The sequence below is a fragment of the Pituophis catenifer genome, unplaced genomic scaffold, assembly GCF_029215685.1.
Source record: "Pituophis catenifer annectens isolate HBS135680 unplaced genomic scaffold, rPitCat1.0.hap2 SCAF_1, whole genome shotgun sequence".
Lineage (NCBI taxonomy): Eukaryota > Metazoa > Chordata > Lepidosauria > Squamata > Colubridae > Pituophis > Pituophis catenifer.
Window position 1 is genome coordinate 309,111,526 of NW_027256881.1, and position 19,676 is coordinate 309,131,201.

At 36.7% G+C, this 19,676-nt stretch overlaps 1 protein-coding gene across 1 annotated transcript in view; it reads left to right on the forward strand.

The window, feature by feature from the left end:
* The first annotated feature begins 1,350 nt into the window (after window positions 1-1,350).
* Window positions 1,351-19,676, forward strand: part of CUNH14orf132 (chromosome unknown C14orf132 homolog) — a 28,850-nt gene continuing 10,524 nt past the window's right edge. Inside the window, exon 1 of the mRNA XM_070936141.1 lies at window positions 1,351-1,377. Within this exon, the coding sequence (XP_070792242.1) occupies window positions 1,351-1,377 (27 nt within the window). The remainder of the gene's footprint in view (window positions 1,378-19,676) is intronic.

Below are 19,676 nucleotides of genomic sequence, written 5' to 3' on the forward strand. Positions count from 1 at the left end.
TGAGTATAGATAATCAGAAAAATCTCAGGGTCAGAACTGGAGCATTGGCTATTTTTTAACTTTGTGCTTTGGTGTGTACATGCCATGTGTTATTATTATACTATATTTTTTCAGATTTGACAGGGATCTGTAAGAGACGTTTACACATTTTAAAACCATTTGGGATAATGTTATTGTTTTATCTACAATATATTTGTATTTTATATTGCTATTTCAAAGTTTATTATTATTTGCATTGCTAACGTTCATATATTTTCTCCTTTGTTCCCTTTTGTAGCCTAAGCCCATCCCGTAGCATATTTTGATTGACTGTGTATTGTCTTTTAGCCAAAATTCTTTGCTGTATGTACCTTTCCCAATTTTCCTGATATTGTCAATTTAGTTTTGGACATTTGAGTATCAATTCCCTTAACCCCAAACGCTATTTCTTTCTAGCATAGAATTGGGTACCTCATTCCGCCATGGGGTCCCCAAGTTTCCTAAACCATTCCTTCCAGTTCAGTATACCGAAGCCTTGTCCTCTTCATTTGGATTATTACCGTAAATCTGTCAGATTTGTTCAACCAGAAAGAAAACGTACTCTTCCCATATCAGGCTGTGCAGCGGTTCCTCAAGTGTGAACTTCATTCCTAAGTAAAGATGCTACCCGCTTGAACAAATAGCAGCGGCTGACACCTGTTGAAGGCAATACGCCTGCCTTTCAGTTGACTAAATCGCTTATTAGATCAAAACAAAAACACGCTCTTGTATCCGACGACCATAGATAATTTGAGTCGGGCGTCCCAGACGAGCCGTCTGCTGCCAGAAAGGAAGCGTGCTTCCGGGGGCGGGGGAGACTCACGACTACATCAGTCAGTGGGTGGTGGGCAGAAGCCACCTCGCGGCTAATTCTACACACACACACACATTCTCTTCCTCGCAGCCTCCCTGGAAGGAGCGGCCGCTTTCTCGCCCCTTCCGGACTCTGAGTCTCCGCGGGGAGGGGCGTGACCAACTCCGGGCGCGCAGGCAGGCAGGCGACTCCACGCGCGGCTTTTTTTTTTCTCGCCGAGACTGGAGCCTCGGCGTCGATCCTGCGGGCGCTGGTGCCGTCGCCTGGCAAGCTTGTCGGCCGACCATGTTCCCAGAAAGCTGATCGCAGCCGGGCAGCCGCGACGGCTCTGCCGCCGCCATCCCAGTGAGCTGGAATTGGTAACGCGCCCCAAGTTGGTCCTGCGGGAGGCCGCTCCCCACCAACCCAAAGAGGCGTCCGGGCCGGGCGGCGGCGATAGCAGCCTCGCTACCACCTTTACCATCATCTCGACCAGCAGCAGCAGCAGCAGCAGCACCTGCTCTGACTCCCCCAGCACCATGGACCTCTCCTTCATGGCCGCGCAGGTAATTGGACCGCCATGGCGCGAGAGTGGCCTCCGTCGGCCGGCCGAAGGGCTCAGCCTCGGGTCTCCTCCGGGCTCGCTCTTCCTCCCGCCCTTCGCGGATGTTTGGCAGGGTAGCGAAAGAGGAGAGGAGCTGCCCGAGCTTTTGACTCGGTTCCAGGCAAGGATGCCTTCGGGTGGGAAAGAAAACAATTGCATAAGGCTGGATGTTTCCAGTGATGGCTTCTGCATATTTCAGACTCGGGGATTGTGTGTCCTTTTCTGGGGAAAACGGTCCCGTAATTTTTTTTTATTTTTTTTTTTAATTCTCTTAAGGATAAATCACTGAATGTGGGAGGAGATGGTGGGGGGGGGAATAAAAAGACTTAGGCAGGCTTTGAATAAAAATGTCCCTTTTAAAATAGCTCGCCTGAAGAAGGTATTAAACGGGTATCTGTTTAGCTGGGCAAAGAAATTACGCTACTACAATACTATTGTTTGGTACCACTGAAAGCCTGATAAATATAGAATACTTTGATTATCTTTGGTAGCAATGGCTAACTTGGATAGAGTGTCTTGAGTAGCCTTTGGCGGGGCAGATCGACTGGAAGAAAAACTACCTGCTCACCAAGAGTTGACAACAATTTAATCAACCACACAATCAATCAACCTTTAGGGAGGGGGGAAATATCCTAAACTTTCTAAATGTCTCTATCACTAGAAATATGTAAATCTATATCAACATGTAGTGAATGTGAAATCCTGGCAGGTGTACTCTGAATTCAGAGCACTGACCATTTTTGAGAAGTAAAACTACTATCTTACTTACACAGAAGAGTAAAGCAAAGAGTAAAGTAAAGGATTAAAGCTTAATTTTCTTAGGCGAAAGAGAAAAATAAACATATGTTAATTAATTATATATTTCACCAGATGGTCTGCTGGTTGACCTCAATGCCTACTGAGTGAAGAATAATTTCCTATTCTAGTCTTCCCAATATGGTACATTTGAAGCATGCTGTGCTTGCTCGCCTATGATCACCATCTAGCATTGCCTTGCTACCCTCCAGATCTGTTCCACTACAGCTTCATTTATTTTCCCAGCTAGAATGGCTGGAGGGTAAGAGAATAATAAGGTGAAGGCAGTAATAGTTCTGTCCTATCTAGAGGGCATCAGATTGGGAACAGACATATTTGTTTCTTACCAAAGAAAGTTTGGGGCATAATTAACATTCTTCAAAAGACCAAAGAAATTATCACTAGAGTATAGGTGCCCTCTTGAAAAGGCCTTCTGTATATTTCCCAGCATCCTCTTTAGTTGGAGGAGAGGAAAAAAAATCCATTTAACAGCAACAAAAACAAAGATCTAATCAATTTTTGTTTTGTTCTGTTCCCCCCTACTCTGTTTCCAGGCAAAATGAGCCTTTAGGATTTATTTCAAAAAACATGTTTGAAAGCTTAATTGGGAGTTGCAGCAAACAGAAGTTGTGTAATTGGACATTTCAAGCAAGCTTTCTTTGTTTTTAAAAATAGGATAGTAGTAACAGGGCTGAAAATACTGCTGGTTGGATTATTTTTACTTTGCAAAGCTTCAAATTTCTGCTGGGTGATTTCGTGTTAATTCAAATTAGATTGCATTACAGATGGGTGTAATACTTTTCTTGTGATGATAAGATTAGGCATCATGCTTGAAAAATGCATTAATTTTATTAAATTTATTAAAAGTAATAAAAATGCCATCCAGCAGGCAATACACACACACACACACACACACACACACACACACACACACATCTAACAATGAGAGCAGAAAGGATTTTCTCCAGAATAGAGTATGAATTGTATCCTGAGATAAATTTCGTCCACTATGGATGTTTACATTTAAATAGCTAGATCACTTTAAATGGTAATAAGTATAATTTCTTTATATTTTCTAAAAACCCATTTGACACAGTCTTGAAATGTAAAATGAATCTGATATGACTTCTTGCTTTATTTTTTTAATGGTTATGAAAATGTTACTTTTGTGTAAAAAGGAGGTATACTTTTGCTTTATTTTGGAAAATGGTGAATTTCAAAATTTGATACAAACTTGAACAGTTCTACTTTCAGATAACAATTATATGAGGTGAATTGACAAATTGAAATAAGAGTTAACAAGTTGGCATAGCCTGATCACATGTGTTACGTTGTTTCTGTCCAGATATTTAACTATGTTGCAGTAAAATATTATATAGTAAGCTATTTCCATTCAATGATCCTCTTTAAAAATTCCATTCTATTCCCTCTGTAACAGCCAGTTACAGGATTCCATAATTGTTGAGCAATCTTTGTTCCTATTAGTGACTATTCAAAGTTATGATGGATCTCTCTGGGGTTACTTAGAACCGAGATTCAAAGTTCCGATGGTTCCCCCCCCCCCGGCAGTCATATGACTGCACATCAGACACTGAGCAACCAACCTCCATTTACAGCTATTTAAAACATTCCATGGTCACATGACCATTTTTTAAAATAGTTTTGCTGAAAACCGGCATTTAGTTCCAGTTTTCGGCTAAATGAGCCCATAGCAAACTATTAATTCAGTTAATGATTGCCTCGTTTGCTTTATAACCACTGTACTTAATGATCACTGCAAAAATAGTCATAAAATCAGATTAAGTCAAATGGATGATCAGATTTATGACCATCACAATTTACAACCATAAAAGGCAAATGGTCATAACGTGAGGACCACCAGTATGCTGTTGGTTGTTTTCCCTGTAGATTTTCTTTGTTCTCCTGCAAACCTTGAAGTTTTATCAAGTCAGCTAATAAATCTGTCTTATTTCTGGTAAAGTGTTTTAGCAACATAAACATTATAAACTGAGAGCCAATGTGATGCATTAATTAAAGTGTTAGAGTAGGATTGTGGTAAGCCAAGTCTTAGTCCACAGAAGCTCATTGAGGGATTTTGGTCCAGTAACTTTTTGTCTGTCCAACCTACTTCCCAGGGTTGTTATGGAGGAAAATGGAAGAAAAGAGTATAGTGTGGGCTAGTGGTTAAGGCACAAGCTAGAAACCAGGAGACTGAGAGTTCTAGTCTCATTTTTGACATGAAAGCCAATTTGGGCCAATCACTCTCTCTTAGCCCAACTCACCCAAAAGGGGGGTTGTTGGAAAAATAGGAGGCAGAAGCAGCATTATTTATGTTTGTCACCTTGAGGTACTTATAAAGAAATAACGATGGGATAAAAATCTTATAAGTGGGATATATTGTAAATTTAATAAGTAAGTAAACTCTTTAGAACTTATTCCCCTTTAGCAGTTTGCACATAAAATCCTCTTTGCATCTTGCAAGTAAATTAAATTAGTCTAGTTAAATTAGTCATTTATTCCAAGATGATTTTGGGAGTCAGCATAGGATTTTGTTAAGTAACTTTCATTTTCTTTGTTCTTCATCATTATTTCTTCACCATTCTAAGTCTACCAAGATTGGAGTGAATTATAAATTGTGTTGATCATAGCAATATATAGTTCTTGTCACCAGTAAATCTATACTGTAGGTTGAGACCATTATTGAGTTCCTTATAGTTTTGGTTATTTGGGAGGAATGGGGGAAAAAGAATACTACCGTATTTTCCAGCGTATAAGACGACTTTTTAACACATGAAAATCTTCTCAAAAGTCGGGGGTCGTCTTATACGCTGGGGGTCGTTTTTCTGTAACCAGGCAGACCAGCCCAAAAGGCTCTGATGAGCCTTAAATGGCTATGGCGATCCAAGCTCTGAAGTTGCTAATCAGGCAACTCAGCTGGGATTGCCAGAGCCATGTAAAAGGAAAAAACTTTTTTCCTTTTACATGGCTCTGGCGATCCAAGCTCCGACGATCCCAGCTGCATTGCCTGCTAATCAGGCAACGCAGCTGGGATCACCAGAGCCATGTAAAAGGAAAAAAGTTTTCCCCCTCCAGCTTGCTTACCTTAGCTGCTAGTCGCAACGCTTGCCTTGCCTCGCTTGCCTGAATCCATTCCATCAGCAAGCCACTCCCTGCCTGCAATCAAGCAAGCAGGGAGTTGTGGACTTCAACTCCCAGAATTCCTCAGCCAGCAAAACAAAACTGGCTGAGGAATTCTGGGAGTTGAAGTCTACAAGTCTTAAAGTTGCCAAGGTTGGAGACCCCTGTTCTATTGGGTAAGGTTTTTTCCCCTTTGGGAGCTTTAAAAAAATAGTTAATTGGGTTTTTTTTTAGTTGTTCTTTTTTAGACAGCCATTTAAAGTTTAGGAAGTTTTAAATTTAGTTTTCATATAAAAATAAAAATAAAAATAAAATAAAATAATATTTGTGCAGCTTTCTGAGATTTAGTGTGTTTCTGTAGGTTTCACTCTAACTACACAAACACACAAAATCTCACAAAGCTGTATGTGGAATTTTGTGTGTGTAAAGTGTGAAAGTTGTTTTTTTGGGCTTTTTGTGGCTGTGTGAGGTTCCTGCTTGTTGCAGGGGCCATTTTGGGTCTAGCACAGCTGCTTTTACATTGTGGGTGAGCCAGTTGTGTTGTGTTGTGTGTGTGTAAAGTGTGAAAGTTGTTTTTTTGGGGGGGCTTTTTGTGGCTGTGTGAGGTTCCTGCTTGTTGCAGGGGCCATTTTGGGTCTAGCACAGCTGCTTTTACATTGTGGGTGAGCCAGTTGATGTTTTTTAATTTTTATTTGGTGTGCGTTGGAAGGGGGGTAGTCTTATACGGCCAGTATAGCTCAAACCCTATATTTTAACAGGAAAAGTCGGGGGTCGTCTTATACGCCCAGTCGTCTTATACACCGGAAAATACGGTATTCCTCTTTGATATGAAAGCTTCTCTCTATTTCCAACCAGTGAATATTCTCAGTTATGCTGATTGCTTAGGAGCAACATCGCTAGATAATCTTGGACTTCAGTTTTGATTATCTCAAATGTGCAATGGGAAGAGATCATGGAAAGCATCTGGAGAAGAGTGAGTTACTTTTCAAAGGCAATTTTGGAGTAGATGTGGCTTGCATGTAATTTTAGTTAAGGAAGAACCCAGAGTGGCTGGAGCTGCATCATGTACTTTACGGGAGTATTTTTTTTTTTTAATATGACATTTACTCTGGTGATTACAATAAGTTTTATCATGTTTTGCATGCCAAAACTACAGGAAATTTTGCAATTGATTTTTTGGGGAGAAATTCAGATTGAAGCATTCTTAATAGGTAGTTGTCCATCTTCCACTTAAAGGAATCCAGTGAGGTGACCTAACCGATTCTTTTGCTGTCTGGTTCAATTCCTCTTACCTAATATTCAACTGGATGACTACCTCTTGAATAAAAGATATCTTTCTTATGAAAGTAATCCAACATTTCCCCCTCTTGCCCCACCTCCTCAGTAGAATATTGAACATTATTCTGTATGTCCGAGGTCTAATGTTCAAAAACTAGGCTAAATAATTTCTTGTTTGTAATATAATTTTTTGATATTTTCTTTTTTCCCATTTTGTCTGTTTGCATGTGCATTCCCTCTCCTTTTTTCTTTTTTGCTTCTCTCTAGTGTATATATTAAAGCAATCAAACAAATAATATAACCAGAAACAGCATTACTCTTAGGCAGAGGATTTATTGGTAATCCAATTCAAAAGATACTGCATTACTTTATGTCTTTACAATGCAAATCCATTAATCATATTTTAGCCTCGTGTTGCACCAAACACAGCCTGTGTATGATTCAATGTGTGAATATTGAACCCAGAAAAGTGGATTACTTAATCAGCCATGATTGAGTTAACCAAGACTAAACATGCAGTGCAGATCTAGTTTATGTATTTTAATCAGGAGCCTTCAGAAGAGGTTCCATGGCTAAGAATACCAAAAATTGGTTAATTGGTGTAGGTATAATTTAAGATAGTGAAATAAGTTATGTATAATTTTTTAGTGGAACTACTTTTAAATATGTCTAAGCCTTTATCCAACCCATAGTCCCAATAAGGCATGCTGCAATGAAAATATATGCCCAATTAGAGGAAGCTCTTTATTTTTAATAAAGATTTTCTTCTATAATGAAAATTATATCTCTACTGGATGAAACAAAAATAATTCAGTGCAATTTTCATAAAGGAATTGAAGAGTTATGTAGATGTCATTGAAGAGAATATTATCACTTTTGAAACAAGCATGCCAGCTGCAACTAATGAGGCCTGATGTTTAAATTCTAGATGTCTTATTTCTTAGTAATTTATCTCTTGCAATTCTTTTTCGATATCCATCCTCCAATTAAAACTATAGAAGCTATTCAGATGAAATGTTGAATACTTTTCTAACTCGTCATTGCTACATTGGCAAGATACAGAGCCCTGTAAAAACTCTTACTTAGATTGAAGTGAAATGCAATGATGTGGAAAATTAGGATGAGTGCATCAAAAAATTAATTGATGATAAAATGTGTTAGTACAGTTTGGTCTTCAGATGAAATGCTTCATGGCATGAAATACCTTCAGGAATAAGAAATCATATTACAACCTTTGATACAAAAAGATCTGTCTAAATACCTGTCAATTTTAATCTTGATTAATTATCAGTGGCCCTAAAAGAGGGAATTGTAGTTGCTACTAAAATGCAAAGTACTTTGGTGATAGTAGATAGTAGAATTGTGCTTTAATAAAAATTAATTATTTAGACAGTTTATTTTTAATCAGTAAAACTGATGCTGTTTATCTAAACAGTGTCCTCTTATATAAGAACATACAATAATCATATTCGAAGAATGTAGTGAAGCAAATAGAAATAAAAGGAAAGGAAATCTGGATTTCTGGCAGAAGTTATTCATGGCAGAAACAACATCAACTTACATAGGTATCTGCATGCTTTAGTGATTTCCAGTCTTTTGGGGCTGGTAGACACATCTGGAATTTTGAGAGTAACTTGCGAGTATAAATATTGCCTCTTTTTTGCTATGAGAACATGTATTTTATACAGTTAAGCATTACTAAATTTCTTCCTTTTTTTTGTATCTTTCTGATTTATTCTTCTTTTTAAGATTGTGCTGATCTTTTTTTTTTTTTTTTACTGTTATTGCTTGCAGTTCCAAAATGTATGGTCGATCTGTCTGACATTTCTAGTTTGTTTATTGTGATGTCCCCTATATTGTCTACTCTGTAGAACTGATTTCTATAGAAAACCATATCCAACAGGTTATTTGCATTCTAGTAGATTTCTGATAACCTCAGGTTCTACTTTAAAGTCATGTTTGAAATATAAAAACACATGCACATGTTTATTTATATTTCACATTTCTGAACTATCTTCCTCAAAGAGTTCTGTATCTCCTATTGTTTTCGATGTGTAATATTTTCTTATATGGCCATTTATCCCCTTTGGCTTCCTATCAATGTTTGTATGTTTATATCTGTTCCCATTTGGACAATTAGTTTTCCTAAACCAGATGCTTCCAAGCATCTATTAGCTTTCCCCAAAAATCCTCCTAGACTGTTTCACATTTGAAATTGAAGTGCCCAAAGTCTGGAAAACATTCCTTTAGTGTAAGCTTCCTTTTTCTCAGAATGGTCGTTTAATGCCTAATAAATCAAAATCTATAATTCCTAAAACATCATTTTATCCATAGCCCCAAAATGTATCATCTTGAAGTGAAACAGGTAATATTTTATAGAAGGTTAATTTGGAGGTCCTGTCTCTTAACTTTTGCCCCTCAAGACCACTCAAGAATGCGTATAATTTTGTGTCATTCATGCTGATATGCATCATGACTCCTGACTACATTCCAACATTTTTTACAGAGAAATGCACTGTCCATTAGCTTCAAATCAGCCAGGCACTCTACCAAGCATTCACTATTTAATCCATCCTATTTTTTCATGACATTTTTTAAGAATGTGTACGTGTTTTTCATGTCTGTATATGCATACAAAATTGTGTTTTTGTTCATCAAAGAACTGTGCACAAATTTGGAAAGGCTGTGAAATCAAAAGTTAAGCTATACAAAATGTTAAAGCAAATCTTGCCTTCATTTTAAAAAAAGCTAAACAAAAAACAAAAAAAGCCACAAGGCATTTCCCGACTTCTCAGGAATAGAGAAGAGCAGTATTATTCCTTTGATTCCAGCCAAATTATCTTTGGCAAAGGTATATTGGTGGCTTACAAGCCTCTTTCTTCAAGGCAAGGCTGCAGGTCAAAGTGGATTAATTCCTCCTTCATGCTTCACCTAATGCTGCATGTCAACTCTGCCATGTCAAGTGAATCATTGTTGGGCATGTGTCCATTTTACACATCCTCTATATTGCATTTGGTGGCGCTAAGTCTAAATGCTATTGCTATTTGGGTTCCTGATTTAAGAATGGCAATTTAGGATTATAAGTAAACTAGACAACTTGTGCCCTGGAGGATCATCATTAAATAAATATTTCCTTAAACTAAACAGAGAAACAGAATGACCAAGGATGGGCAAAAAAGCAATGGAGAAAAAGCAACTACTGATTTCTTGCCAGCTTCCCCATTGACTTTTGTTGTATCTGGCATGGAACTTCAGAAATTGCCTTCTGAGAAACATTGAAAATTAAGATCACATGACCCCAACAGCAATGTTGCAGCAGCAGCCAATAGCACTGAAGCAGCCACAACTTTCCCAAATTTCATTCCCTCGGTAGTCATGGATCCCAGATTTTGGATACATTCTCTAAGTTAACCATCTGAGGTGGTTCCAAAATTGTTGCCCAATGATGTACTGTTTTCCCCAGTTAAGGACATGACAGCAAGTTTTAGTAGTATATAGTAGATGCAAACAACATACATTTTTGTCTTTGCAAATGTAAAACAAATTCAGCTTATATAGAATTGAATAAAAATTAAGCCTATATTTCTTACTTATAAGCACTGTCACTTTTATCTTTTGCAGAGCTCTAGTTGAAATTCAAGATTTCTGCAACCCTTCTCAGTTGCTTTGTTGACAAGTTTATATCTTTTGGGGGTTAGTTCTGGAGCTTCTTCTAAAATATTAATTACCCAGGTTTTGAATATGAGTGTATTATTGATAAATCAGTGATAATTCAATCAAATGATAGCACTTTTTCTCTGCATAGATGTTCAACTTACTGTATATGCTTAATTTATTACCAATTAGGATTTATCAGCATATTATTAGCTGGCCCTCTTCTTCCTTTATATTATGTTGTTTTAATACTTTTCACTCCTAAAGGGGATTTTAATTCTGATTTTTATTAATCATTTTATCCTGAGCTTTTGAGTGATAGGTGGATGTCATTATTTTCATCTCCACAAACCCATAGAAAATATATTTGATAACTGTAAACCTCTTTAGCTGTACTCTTGAAAAACAAATACATTTTTGTTAAAGCATAAATCGTGCTTCCCCTCTTTCCTAATACGGATTGCTGGGTAGAAAAAGTCATTTTGTGAATATCCCACCATTTGTCAACCAAACAATATCTCAGTATAGTTTTCAGATGTTTTTTAAAGTGATAGTGGGTTTTTCTCTCTTTTACAAAGATGTATCATACTACGTATGTTTTAGTGATTTTGCTCTCTCATTTGTAAACAACTCAGTGGTGCTGAGATGAATTATTTTAACATCAATAGCATGTTTACCGGGTATAACTCTTATTTGTATATATTTGTATGTCTATCCTTTTATACCCTTTTCATTTAGTTTCATTTGAGCCTCCTAATGCTTTGTTCATAGAACAGTAATGCATTTTTAATTTCTGAGTATTTTGGAGATATGTATTTTTTCCCCTCTTGACAGCCACAATCATGGTGGTTCTTCTTTTTTGCTGGTGCTGCTGCAAAATGAGAATGTTATGATTTTCATTCAGAATAGAACCACTGTACATAGCTAGGTGTCAAGATAAATACATTATGCTGGGCAATGAAAAAATACAGTAAGGTTTTTAATCTCTCTATACAGAATTATCAACAGATTGTAGCAGACAAATATACATACTTTGCATATCTCTAAATATTCCATCTAGCCTTATCAGAGAAAACAGTTTTCTTGCACAAGTAAAATAAAATCTCTAGTGAATTTATTTCTGTAGCAGTAAGTAATTTACTAAGTTGTTCCCATTTAATATTAGCAAACTATGCTGCAAATCCTTCTTAAATCATTGATCACTTGGCTGAATACATGGAAAATTCAAAGTGGAGAAGGAATGGTGCCATACATACCCTAAATCTAACTTAAGAGAATGCAGTTGCTATATTCATGTAATGCACAGTACGCAGCATTAGGCCATAGCATGTTGGCTTGAGTCCACATGACTTGTGTTCCACAATATGATAAACTAAACATTGATTTTGTATTATCAGATAATGTCAGTCTTGATCTTACCAATTGTAAGAGTCTTGATCTTATAAATCAAATAAATATACCTGGACATGTAGAGGTCGGTCTATGAACCACGGTGGTTAGAATGCAGTACTGCAGTCTACTTCTGCGGACTGCCGGCTGCCTGCAAATTTAGCAGTTCAAATCTCACCAGGCTCAAGGTTGACTCAGCCTTCCATCCTTCTGAGGTGGGTAAAATGAGGACCCAAATTGTTGGGAGCAATATGCTGACTCTGTAAACCGCTTAGAAAGGGCTGTAAAGTGGTATATAAGTCTAAGTGCTATTGCTATGTGTCAATAGTAAAGAAACAAAATATAATAGTGTGTGCAAATCATCATACAACATTCTTAATTTCACATGGTACCATAATAGTTAGAATCCTCCAAAGCAGATTGGAGCCCAACATGGAAAAGTTGCTTTTCAACCTGCTTTTAGAAAAGTCCAAGACACATCAACATTATTGCTGATGCTTACAGGATAGCTTCCTATTAGAAAAGACTCCAGAGAATATTATGAGCAGCCAAGAAAACCAGTAAATTGGTTATTGAACAAATCAAAGTTGTCTCTTGTGAACTTTGACCAGGCTTAAATTATATTTTAGTTATATTATATAGAATCCCTTGAGAAGTCTGTAATGGTGGGAAATGTGGAAGAATATATATGTGGAAGAATTTATATATTGGAAAATTTAGAAATATATATAAAAGACAACCAGCAAAAGAACTGAATGGCTATACCCTTAGAAGACTTAAGGCCCAAGGTAGAGACCAATTGTTTTGGAGAAGGCCTGTCTAGGTGGTTTGATAAAAATCAACATTGATTTGATGGTACATAATCAGTCAACCACTGTATGTACTTTTTCTAGATGATCACATAAGTTCTACTCATTTGTAATTCTTACGGAATCTATAATTTGCCCTTACTTTGGAGGTAAATGTCACCATCAAACTTTAATCATATGTATCATTTTGATTATATCCTCAGTTCAGTGCTGATACAACTTTGTGTAATATTTAAAATTGCTTTTCTCCTTGTAAAGGATTGATGAGAGGAGGTGTCCCCTGTTTTTTTTCTGCTGTGGCACATGTAAAATGTGAATAATAAACCAGCAGGAGGAGCTCTGATCATGCCTTCTCAGAACCTATAGGCACTGGTGACAATGTCAATGTCCCTCTGCAGAGGGAGTAGGAGCAGATATGATGGTTGCTGTTTTTATTCAGGCAAAAATTTGCATACGCTTGAACTATCTAGTGCTTGATTTGAAAACGTTTGTGAGTGATAAACTATTGAGGCATTTCTAAATTTTCCAAACGTGGAATCTAATTTATATCCAAGACATCTATGCATAATAGTATTCCTGTAAAGAATCTCTTTTATAGTTTAAAGTTGACTGTTTAGTATAACAGTAACATAATAACACAGCTCTCTGCTCCTGTCTATTTTCTTTTTCCTACAATAGATTGGTGTTATATTGCTAAACTAACAATAGCAGCTATTGTAATCTACCAATTTCTTCCCCCAAATGTACCAGTTAAAAGCAAGAAACAGCTCGAATAGAATTGACAATATACAATTATGGTATTTTATTTGTAGACTTTGTTTGCAAGTTTTTAAAACTGATTTACAGTGTTGATCTTAGACTTGTAAATTCATGAAGGAATCAGACTACAGATAGTCCTCAATTTACAACCATTCATTTAATGACGGTTCAAAGTTACAATGGCACTGAAAAAAGTGACTTATGACCATGCTTTACATTTATGAACGTCGCAGCATGCCCATGGTCATGTGATCAAAATTCAGATGCTTGGCAACTGACTCATATTTATGATGATTACAGTGTCCTGGGTCACGTGATCGGTTTTTGTGACCTTCTGATACATGAAGTCAATGGGGCGGCCAGCTTCACTTAACAACCATGTTACTAACTTAACAACTGCAGTGATTCACATAGAATCACTGGCAAGAAAGATCATAAAATGGGACAAAACTGACTTAACAAATGTCTCACTGAACAACATAAATTTTGGGCTCAATTGTGGTTGTAAGTCGAGGACTACCTAGTACAGCCTCTTGAAAATCCTTGTATTTTTGGCAATAAATAGACATTTGAGATTGGGAAAGAGAGGAATTCCATTATAATTAATGCTTGCTGAATGCAGTTATCTGAATTGACCCATAAATCTGGAAATCATTACTATTCATGAAACATTATTACCATTTAAATTATATGGCTTCATTTATGTTTCTAATTTTTCTAAGTTGCCCAGTAATTGTAGTCTTTCTATAAATCAGGGAAGAGAAATTTGCAGTATTCCAAATTCTTTTTGTTGGTTGAGGCTGGTGATAATTGAAATCCAACAATATCTGGGGAGATAACCCACATAAGATGAATCTAGAGCTAGATCTCCCCCTCACATACACACTAACACTGGCTAGAACTAGCCCCAGAAAATAGAAGAAGAAACCCAGTGTAGAACAGTTCCTCTAACTTCCAAACTCCAGAGCCAGTCTAGAATGATAAAATGATACTGAGCCATTGAGAAATCTAATCTAAGACAAGGATAGATGTGCTGCCTCTTTCTCAAGCCCTCCAGGGTCTAATGCTGTTTCCGTACTACAACATGGCTTGAAACCTGACTGGAAAGAGTCCATATAATCAACTTCCTCTGAGGCCTCCAGGAGCTGTACACCTATCACTTTCTCCATAAAAAGGAAAGCTAGAAACTGAATAAAAGTTGTCTAGTACTGATGGGTCCAAGGATGGCTTGTTAAAGAGGAGATGGACCACCATTTTCTTCACCTATCGCCTATCTCAATAAAGTATAGTTCCAGTCAAGTTGATCCAGGCTATCTTGAAGGACTGAGATTAATCTAGAAAGCCTCTTATTTTCTATTAAGACAGGCAAAGAATCTTACATTTGATTCTGATCCTTAGGACACTCAACAGAACCCCTTGCTGCAGCATTATTTCAACTGGATTTTACAAATAACTAATTGGAAAATGCCATGATACAATTAATTCAGCATTTAGGCAAAATTTGTCTCAGTGTAATTTGATTATGGCAGGTCAACTGGTAGAATTTCCTACAAATCATATTACAGTGACGTTTGTTCTGAGTTGGTTGAAGGAAAGGGCAACCAAATGTGTCCATCACAAGCAGTGATTCAGTGCTGAACAATTTCTACAAAGATTTAGAGCATCCTTTAAAGATTCTGCTAAGAGAGCAATGGAAAACTGAAAGATTCATCAAGGCCAATGTAGAACACATGCTGTATGTCCATATCGCAGTATATAAATTTTGTCTCATTCCTTTGCCAACTGCAGCCATTCTGTTTTTCCATATACTAGTTGGACTTTGGCTCCCTGGTGTGTTTAGATTTTCACATGAACACAATTTAAAGTTCTGGGATTTCCTTTTTGCTAAAACATAAACATTGCTGCCTCCAACCATAAGCAGAACAACTTGCTTCCATGTTCTGTCAATCTCAGTCTGATGTTAATCATAAAACTCATAAACCTCCTCTTTGCATGAATGGTAGAAGTATAAATTAGATACTTATCATATTAAAATCTAATTGATATTACTTGGTCATTGACTACATTGCACCAAGTAGTGTCCTTACTATATCTTCCCTTATTATGGAAACAATGCTGTCCCTTCATTGTTGTTCATGTTCTAAGTAGTAAATAATATATTTTGACTGAAGGAGTCCAGTTCCTGTCCATTTTAATTTGCTAGTGCCTGTGTAAATTATTCATTTCATCTTTCACTGTGTTGAGTTTTCCTATGTTTACGTTTCTCTGTCTTTGCAGTTTCAGATCTTATTTTCCTGCAAGGCAACATCAGGAAGTAGATGTCCCAAAGGTTTTGATCTAGTCAGGTCACAACCACAATTACTACTCCGAAAGATTCTCAGCTTTTCCTCAGCATGTTAAGTGCCAGTTGACCCGAGGGGCCCATCATCCAGTTACACTGTATAGCTATATGGTTTTCTTGTTAAAGTATCAGTGTGGTTTACCAAGTTGCTTTCTCCCACACAGTATGAAATGATGCCTTTACCCTTGTCACTAAAGTGAACATCTTCCTGTACAGCATCTTCCTGTAATGTTGCTGCCTAATACAGGTGCCTATTAGCTTTAGCTGGATATCTGGCATGACCTTCATGCTTTGGATGACCCTGCTGGGATTATGTATTCTTGGCATACACTCCCAGGGTTCTTTACATATCCCACCCAGGAATAGACACATACACATATACACATCACAGTGAGGCAGAAAAGTGGGACTTGACATTAATTATATTGGTCCTATTTTATAGATATGTTTGCATTCAAAGAGGCCCTGAGGTTTATGAAATGTGCCATGTCCAAAATGACAATGAAATCTGGTAGGTTTATCTTTTGAATGACTTGCTATTCTGAGAAATAATGTTAACTACAAGATCAGAACAAAGGTCCATCTAATATGCCATCTTTTTTTGCCACAATCCCAACCAGATGCCTATAGGTAGCCTTGAACAAGAAAATAGCCTTTTCATGTTGTTTCTTCTTCTACAACCTGACACCCTCCAGATGTTTTAGACCTCATACCCCATGATTCCAAGTCAGCATATCTGGAAATTATAAGAGCTGATGTCTACTACTTCTGAAGAACAAACAGATGAAGACGTTTGGGTTATAATATTATGAGTAACATCAATGGTATTTGTATTCTCTGTTAATTTATCTATTAACTACAGAAGGCATCTAGGCTAATACCTGGTTTTTACAAATAATTTATAAATCTACACAATATGGGAAATGGCTACTCATACTAGGAGCCATCAGCCTAGAAATGTGCATTTTAACCCCCCATTAAAATGTCAAAATGTTACATGAAGAAAAATAAAAGGAATTTCAAAGTAAGGATATTATTAATGCTTTTGAAAATAACATTTTTAATTGCCAGCTGGTAAACTTCAGACTTCCAAGACAGCATTATTCACTCTTTCATTATTTTGCACATCAGGCTGTGTGCAGGAGAAAGGAATTTGAATACATGAGTTTCTTCAATATTGTGTAGCAATAGCTTCACTATTTAAATGAGAATTCTATTTAATTCTATCAATTATTCTATTATCATTGTAGGTGCATTAATTTAACTGTTCTACCTTGAGGTATATTAACATTTAGGAATACTGTGATTTAGCTTATGAAGACTAATAATGAATCAGTAAGGGTGATTTGGAGAATCTAGTAGATAACGGTATATGGGGAGAAATAAGGTATGGGGGTTTATATAATATAAAAATGTATCCAGATGCTACTATTTGCAGATATTTCTTCCTATAAATATAAATACGTTTTTTCTCAAAATGTCTTCCAACTGTGGGGCCTTCATGCCCTACCCAGGATGTTCAGTTTTTTCTCCCCCCATGTTATCCACCACTTCCCAGGATCCTCTGCTTTGCCCGTTTCTTCTTCTTCCAATATTTACCTCTGCCTTCTCTTCTTAAGTCTTTTGTCTCTACTCTTTGCCTTTGATCCCGTCCAACTGCATCCTGCATTTTCCTCCTCCTCCATTGGCAGTTATAAGTAAACTGCCTATAATTTAAATTAAGTTATCCCCCACTCTGAGTACCAATACAATGCTGTTGTAAGAGGAACTCTGCCAAATCGTACCAAAGGTCTACTTTGTCCCACATCTTGTTGCCTGCAGTGCCTAACAATATGTGTCTGTTTCCACACCCAGAGCATTATAATTTTTGTGATTTTCCATCCACAGGTATCCACAGGCTGACTCTCCCTCCATAGTTTGCCATACTCTCAATTGAACTCATATAAGCCTTTAGTTAGCATTACAGTTTATATTACGGCAAATTATCTAAATCAGTCTTTTCCATTCTGATGTCACTTACATTTTTTCTACTATGATTCCCTTCATCAGTGGTCAGAATGATGACATTATAACTATCTCTACATAAATATTTTGGAAGAATTTCTCATTCCTCTTGTGTCTATCCTTCATTTTTGTTCCATATTAATCTCTACCTTTATATCTATTTTTACCTTCACTAACTTTGTTTAACAATCATTAAAAACTTGATACTTGCCCTCTAGAAAGACTTCTTTCTGAATTAGATACTTCTTAGCTCATGTTGGCTTTCCCACCCAAGAGGCAATTGAAATCTGCTTTGACACCTTTTTAATATTAAGTGTTAGCTTTTGATATCTGGCTATTGTTTGTCTTCTTCCCAAAGTAATCCTATGGCTAGCAGTGTTTATAGCCTCATGACCTTTGAAGACATTAAACTCCCCAAAATACTTGCTAGCACATGCTGAAGATTTCTGAGAATTATACTCCCATACCTCTGAAGGTTGCCAGATTCATGTCATGGACTTAACTCTTGTTTATCCTGTACTTTCAGAAGTGGAAAAAATAATAAGGTAATGTAAATGTACTGTTACACTCTTGTTTTGTATCAACTTTAGAAAAGAATTGCATATGCAAAAACCATAAACTCTTCAATAAGCCAGGTTTCCAAATTTTGGAAATCTTTAAAGTTAATTAACGTTTTCCTAGAGAGAATTTAATAGGAAAAAGTTTGATGCATAAAGCTTGCAAATATATTTACACAATCACATAGTTCAAGTTGTTGAAAAAAAAAAACATCCTGTGGCCATTTGGCACTATATGGTTGATTGTGTGCATTGGAGAGATTTTAAGAGTTTTAATAGTTCCTTCCATGCTTGGTTCCAGCTCTAAAGCACATCTCATACATCTTAATTCACCAATCAAAAATGGCAGGAAACATATAACCAGGCTTCTGGCAAAGACTAGTGTGCCTCTATTTGTGTCCCAGTAGTGATAATTGTAATAAACAGATTAATAAAATTGCAGTCTACTTCACAATTAACTGGGAAGAAGTCCAATTGAAATAAATGGGATTTATTTCTGAGTAAGCATCTGTACAATTGTACCATAGTATAAATTGTACAAAACATATAGAACTGCATTTTATTTGTTTATTAATGTTTATTAATATTGATATACCACAAAGGTCTTTCTTTCTTTTTCCTTGAGAATGAAAGTTTTTAACTTTAAAGAGATCTTAACCATTCTGAAGAATTACTTTTCACTTACTTGCTTTATCTTGGTGAAAATGTCACATTTTTTGTTCACATTTTACTTAGGCCTGCAGTTGTGAATGATTTATATTCTAATATTGCCATAGGATTACTGTAAATTGCAGACACAAATCTGTTTCTAAGTAGGCATGTTTCTTTTAGTATCCACCTGACAGGTGCTGAAAATAAAAGTTCTATTCTGCTACAGCACTACTCACTAAAATTCATTCTTGTTAGTGAATATATATTAATCTGCCTCTATAGTTGCTACTTAGCACTCTCGCATAAAACATTAACAGTAGAAAGAACTGCTGAAATATTGGATGGTGTCTGAATTTCTCACAGAATAGTCTTTCTCTGTTCAGACCTAGCTAAACACCTTAAAAAGATATGTCTGAATGTTCATTCAAGATTTCTTTTTTCCCCCTTGCAGAGAGGAGCGATTGAAGAGGAAGGGATTATTAAAGAATAAGCAGGCACACAGTGGGGAATACACATTAAAAAGGAATGTGGTGGCTTGGAAGCCCCAAGCACACTCAGTCTGGGAGCTTCAAGAACCCCAATATATTCCCCTTTGTGAGCTTGCTTATAATTCTTTCTTCTCCAATGACTATAAATACAAACAATAATTATCTTCTAATTATCCCAGTGCTGGAATGAACAGTACAAGGATGGGAGACTGGGGAAAAAAGGAAAGCTGAAATAAAATTGCAACCATAGTCACAATCATGTGATTTCCCAGTTAGTGATCGCTTTGCTTAACGACTGACCTGCCAATCCCAATTGTTGAACTAAGTGAGGAATACCTGTACTTAGATTGTTTTGATGGAAGAGGTATATAGTTGAATGTCATCAACTTGCTGGCATT